General features: G+C 38.2%; 1 protein-coding gene across 1 annotated transcript in view; it reads right to left on the bottom strand.

The window, feature by feature from the left end:
• LOC140236331 (uncharacterized) overlaps window positions 1-5282 on the bottom strand; it is a 44058-nt gene extending 38776 nt beyond the window's left edge. Inside the window, exon 1 of the mRNA XM_072316286.1 lies at window positions 5022-5282. Within this exon, the coding sequence (XP_072172387.1) occupies window positions 5022-5282 (261 nt within the window). The remainder of the gene's footprint in view (window positions 1-5021) is intronic.
• Window positions 5283-6755: the final 1473 nt, after the last annotated feature.

Genomic DNA, 6755 nt, shown 5'->3' with positions numbered 1-6755 from the left:
ACACACACACACAAGATGCATACATTGTAAGGTGTTCAACATGGGTCAGTAGCCAATGATTAATATAGTAACTGCAATTTTATTTTGTCTCTCATATCCTGAATTAACTTGATTCTTGTGGGATTTGGAGTGCAGTAGAGTGTACTCTTAGCCTCCCTCTTCTACTGCCTCCCACACAGACATATTCTAGAGAAGCAGTACATCTTGAGTTATGTTCGGTTGCCATGGCAACTACTTGAATCTAGCAGCGAATTGTATCTCCCTACTTTCTGCCTTATTTTCAGCCCCCGAGCTTAAAGGGAGATAGTCACAACACAGTGAGTTCACATGTGGTGCATGTGTTAAGAGAGCACTATGGGTGACTGTGGTACCGTATCCTATACAAAATTCGACTACAATGTATTTGACTATATTATTTGACTTGACAGGATGAATAAATTATTTTGATTTTCTCTTACTTAAACATGCAATGGTAACAATTTAAATGTTTCATTGGGCTCTCAAATTACAACTCATTTGCAAATTGCAACAATAAATTGAGGCAACTGTGACTTACTGTATAAACTTTTCAATTATGCATTTTTATTGTATTCCTCAATTATGCTGTGTAAATATTACAATATGAGAAGGTGCATTCAATCAATATAGATATTTTTCAGGTGGGGACATGTCAAATAATAATAAAAAAAAATAAGCAGAACGACTCTTCTTTATTTCTCAATAATTGGTGCAATAGTCTTTTTGAAGAGCTGTGTTGAGATGTTACAATGGTTGGATTATTTTTGAGAAATGGGTATGTAAATGATGCCCTGCTGAAATGTGAAGTACTTGTATGCAGAGTTGAGAAAAAAAAATTGTAAATGTTTGTTAAAGGCAATTATGATTGCACGTCTATCATTTACTGTGAAGGCACCTTATTCCACTCACGGATGATATAGCAAAGTCCAGTCGACTGTGAATATGATGGGTTGGTATGGTTGGTGTAATTATTACTATATCTTATCTATAATTTTATCCTAAGCTTTTAATGCAATTTGTTCTAGGTATGATTTATATGCTGATAAAGATATTTATATCATGGTTGCATTTGTATCATTTTTGTCATTGATCATCTAAAGCTTGTCAGTGCATCCTTTCTTCAAAGGTATCATATGGCCTGGCATAAATATAAATGACACACACACAGACACAGACACACAGACACACACACACACACACACACATATATATATACATATATATTGTGTATATATACATATATACATTTATATTTATACATATAATTATATATTGGGTTCACAAGAGTAGCAATCAAGGAAACTCTTTGTAAGGCATTGTTTTAAGGAATTTTCACCCTTAGGACTTTGTCATAGTTAAAATTCATTATTTAGGTCTTTCACAGAGTTTTCTTCATCCCTAGGCCTACTGTTGTGAACCAATGTCTTCTTCGACTCAGAGGAGAATCCTTTTTGCTGTCATTCATATATACACTGTACATTTAAAAATGATGGCAAACAAAGTTGGAAATACTATGCATCTGAATGTGCTAATAAAAAAAAAATTGTGTCAAATGACATTTTAAAGTGCATGATGTGTCACAAATGTCACAAATATGAATATGTGGGACTGAGCAGATTGCAGTACTGTGCCTTTCAGCTATGGGCATGGATGGTGTTATCTATAGTGGCATCATTTTGTCAAACCTCTCAAAGTGGTTTCTTCACACTGATTTGATAACCGAGACAATAGATAGGGTCAGTTAATTATCTGATACCATACCTGTTTGTTTTCAGTGTGAAGAATTCTCAAGTATTTTCCATTCAATGCCACAAATATATGACACTAAATTTGAACTTTGTTAGGAGAGTCCATCGAGTTGATTGACAGTCCCCCTAGTAACCGATTATCTCCACTATACACAAACAGGTAACCAGGAGGCTTGTAATGGTTGCTGAGTGGATGATAACAGACAGCCCACTTACAGAGAAGTCTTAGGGGCTGTGTATACATGGTCTGTAGTTAGTTAATCTGTAATTTGCCATTGTTGACACTTGACTGTTTTACCACTGTGTGTGTGTGCGTGCCGAAGAATGGGATTGTGACTTGCCCCCCCCCCCCCCCCCCACTAAATCCTCTGTACATCCTTTGTCGCACGTAGTACAATTTCTCACTTACCAGCCCTTTCTGCTGTTTTAATCATTGAGTCACTTATACTGCTTATCTGTAGTGACTCTTTAGTATGGAACCACCGCTCACTTGATTTAATTACATTGTATGTGTATTTTGAATGTCACCTAGGATATTAAAGGTCCTGTTTACCTTTGGGAACAGTGATTAAAATCTTTTTTTAAAGATATGACATTTATTGCATATATGTGTAAGTCTGTTGTACCACAAAACATCCCATCATATGAAATGTTTGCGATAAACCCTAAAATACAAGGAGATATCTATATTTTTTCTCAATAAACCGTAACTGTAGACGGTTTAGTGAGGAAACATTCTTATTATAACTATTGTTCACATTGTGTATATTTAACAATACTTAACATCAATTTTACCGTTTCAAATTTTTACAATGGTTGTTTCTATCCCTAACTCATACTTTAGAACTATTTTAGAGTACTAATGCTCGGTTTTTGTATCATCTGCTAATGGTAAATTATGCCTTTAATTCTTCTCAAGATTATATTTACAAGTGAAACTTGATTGCATATTGGTATAGTGGTTGCTAACTTTTTCTGACGTGTCAGTGACATTTGACAGCGAATATAGTGATGGGGCTTTCTGTGACATTACGCTCACTCAAAGCACACAAAAGGTTAATTAACATGGCCCCCCACTTCACTGTGCACCATACAAAGGACTACACAATGTGTCATCACTTTTGGCCCCACACTTTTTTAACCCGAAGTACGTAAGTGACACTAAACAGAAATAGATAGAGATCTTGAAGTTTGAGCGTGGTAAGGTTATGTTATAGACCATATTTTTTTTTTTTTGCTTGTCAGCTGAAGAAACCTGAAAGTGGATGGGGAAAGATGAGCTGAAGACCTTTTTGAAAACACTCCGCTGACCCTGCTATGTACTATACTTCATTGTCAGATGAATCTTTGATATTTCCCTTCCTTTTTGTACCTGTAGCTTTTGAGCATAATGTCATTCCACTTGATGACCCTGAATTTTGGAATGCACTCATATTAAAATTACATAAACCAGTCTCCTTCATTGTGCACCCTCAACACAAAGACGATGCAATCATTGCACACAAATGCACTCTCACCTAAGTGAAGTGGCTGAAGTGGCAAGCGATGTGTTCATTGTTTGACCTCACTCTGCACAAAAACTGCCAGTATGGGACAGTGCGTTTTAGTTTTTTTACCACAGCGCTGTAAAACATCTTCTTGTGTATGCTGGTTCTCAAATTAATGTAAGTCACTACGAGTTCAGTCACACAGATTAGGCAATTTCTGTATCATCTACGAGTATCATTCTCCCTGTTGAGACTTGTTCTTCTTTCTTTGCTTTGTTGATTTTTCGTCTCTTTGCCAAGAGTGTATTATTTACATTGACAAGAAAGCCATGCTTAACTAGACGCCTTTGTCTTGTTCCTGATTTTTCAAATATGATATCAGTCGACTGGCAATTTGTGAAAATGGAATCATTGCAAAAATATAAACATATTCAGTAATGATATATTCAGGAAATTTCTGCAAACAGGAAGAGTGATTTTCTGAGTATTTTGCAACATATTTATGGAATTTTTGCTACAGGGTAGCCCATGTGTGGCCTTCCTTTGACATTTCCACTTACTTAAAAATTTGAGCCACAGAACTCCTTGATACGTTGCTTATTCATTTTCCTTTTTATGTGAATATATGTGAAGAGGATGGAATGATGTGAATTATGAGTTGGTATTCTGTGTCTCTACAAAATCATATCAAAATCCTGCATTTTTATGTTTTTGTCTCTTATCTCATTATTTAACAAATCTTCACAGGAGATGGGAGTAGCAGCTTGCTTTCTTTAACAGAAGACTTGATCAGTGTAAGTTTCCATGCAGTTTTTTAAGAAACTAATTATTTACTTCTCAATGTTGTTTAAAATGCATACTACTGTGCCGTAGTCATGTAAGAAGCAACAAAAGAAAAGAAGGAAAAAAAGTGTGCACTTTTTTGTGGGATTATCAACACCTTATGTTTTGATCACTCTGATAAAAGAAACATGTACCATTAATTATACAATATTGAAGTAGTCAATAACCTGTGGTAACAAAACAAGTGAAAACAAAATTGGTTCTTGTGATAATAACATACTTTATTGTCATGGAAATAAGCTTTCGCGGTCCATAGTTCTATGCTGCATTTTATTAGGCAATAATGACAATATTTGGATTCAGTGAACTTACATTACAGTTCAAAAAAAAACAAAAAAACAGAGAGTACTCATGCAGAAGGGAGATGTGCTTTAACATTAGCAAATATCACCCTATTATTTTGAAGATCGTATGAAACTGCCGATCTACTACCGCTGATCTTGATCAGCAGCAGTTGCCATCTTAGGAATACAGAGGAAGACATTTGATATTAAGATATGTTACTGTACACAGTATAATCATGGTTTGCTACTATGCCTTCTTTTGCGTGTCTTCTATGTTTGTAGACGGTGAATCCAGCTCTGCAAGCATTGCATTCCACCACAGAACCCTTGGGTACATTCACACTGAGCGAGATCCTCGCAACAAGCACTGTAGCCTTCACAGAACAGTTACCCACATCATCAGTGCTTACTGATGAAATGAGCAGCAGTGTAAACATATCTCCGTCCTATCAACTAAAACCTGTTGCTTCCTCGACTGCTGTACGTGAAGCGCCCATCAATCCATCAACATGGAGCTTCCAAGAATTGCTGGAACCTAGTTCGGTAATACTTGCCACTTCAACCACCTCATATGAAACACCTTTGGCCCAATCGTGGAGCATTTATGAATTGCTGGAACCAAGTTCTGTATTACTTGCTACTTCAACTGTCTCATATGGACCACCGCTGGCCCCTTCATGGAGCATGTACGAATTGCTGGAACCAAGCTCTGTATTACTTGCTACTTCAACTGTTTCATATGGACCACCGCTGGCCCCTTCATGGAGCATGTACGAATTGCTGGAACCAAGTTCTGTATTACTTGCTACTTCAACCATCTCATATGGACCACAATTGGCCCCGTCATGGAGCATGTACGAGTTGCTGGAACCAAGTTCTTTATCACTTGATACTTCAACCATCTCACATGGACCACCGCTGGCCCCATCATGGAGCCTTTATGAATTGCTGGGACCTAGTTCGGTAATACTCTCCACTTCGACCATCTCATATAGAACTCCTTTGGCCCCGTCATGGAGCATGTATGAATTGCTGGAACCAAGTTCTTTGTCACTTGATACTTCAACCATCTCACATGGACCACCGCTGGTCCCATCATGGAGCCTTTATGAATTGCTGGAACCAAGTTCTGTATTACTTGCTACTTCAACCATCTCATATGGACCACAATTGGCCCCATCATGGAGCATGTATGAATTGCTGGAACCAAGTTCTGAGTTTAGTACTGCGTTCAGCACTGTAGATGTTACGATGCCAGGACAAGAGACCACTGTCTTTGAAACAGTCTCAAGTACACCTGACATTCCAGGTACTGTCTCCACTGCCTTGTTCAATGACATGGATCCCTCATCAAAAGTTATGGAATCTGAGTCATCACTGCTGTCACAATCCTATGATGAGTCTGTGATGGTTACAAGTACTGTCTTCCTTTCCAATGTGCAGTCACCATCAGCAAGTGAACAAAGATATTCCTCAGTGATACAGAGTGAAGAGTCCTTCTCTCCAAATTTGTCAGTATTCCCAACATCTCTATTCTTGAGGGAAACATCCACTGTCTATGCAAGTCAAACATCGAGTGTCAAGACGTCTCCTGGTATTTCCAGAGCAGAACTTTCTAGCATTTTTGAGTCTGTCAAATTTTCAACAGATGTCTTGACGATCACACAATTATCAGATGAGATGTTGCTTCCAGCATCACTTTTATCAGAACCTCACACACCAACATCTGCTGTTCCTCCTGTAATCTTACCGAGCACATTAATGGAAATCACACAAGTGGAAACATCCGTCATGTTTCAGACAGTGACTCTCACAAGTGTAACTGTAAGGATAGGCATGACATCAGGAGAGTTTGAGGTGAGCACAGTAAGTCCTGTCACCTCCTTAGAGTCATCAGTACCTCTCTGCACCTGTGTAAGTGCTCCACCCTCTCTCCCAGGAGGCCTGTGTTCAAGCCTTCGATGTGACCCTGTGGTGCCATCAACAGCAATGCAACCCAGCACTCCTTATGATTTTATCACTTCAACTTTGTTTGAAACATTGCCTCTGAGCAGTAATAGTATTCCCATTGAGGCAAGTCCTACAGTGATTCCTACACCTTCAACAGAGAATGGCATTGCCAGGGAAACTGAGTATTTAAGCAGCTACGTCACTTTAAGCAGTTTGTCTGCCCCTGATGTTTCAAGAATGGAAACCCCTGGTGCTGCAGTGACTGCAAGATTTTTTTCATCCACTGTCCAAGGAGATGACAGTGCCTTCATTAGACCTGTGTCTTCAAAAGTGCCAGAAACAACGACAATAAGTTCTTTAATGTTTGATACCATTTCTGCCACTATCCAAACAACTGAAGATTTGCGTGCATCAGCTTCAAATGA

This window comes from Diadema setosum, chromosome 12 (assembly GCF_964275005.1).
Source record: "Diadema setosum chromosome 12, eeDiaSeto1, whole genome shotgun sequence".
NCBI lineage: Eukaryota > Metazoa > Echinodermata > Echinoidea > Diadematoida > Diadematidae > Diadema > Diadema setosum.
The sequence above is the reverse complement of the archived record's forward strand: the minus strand, read 5'-3'. Positions and strand labels throughout refer to the sequence as shown.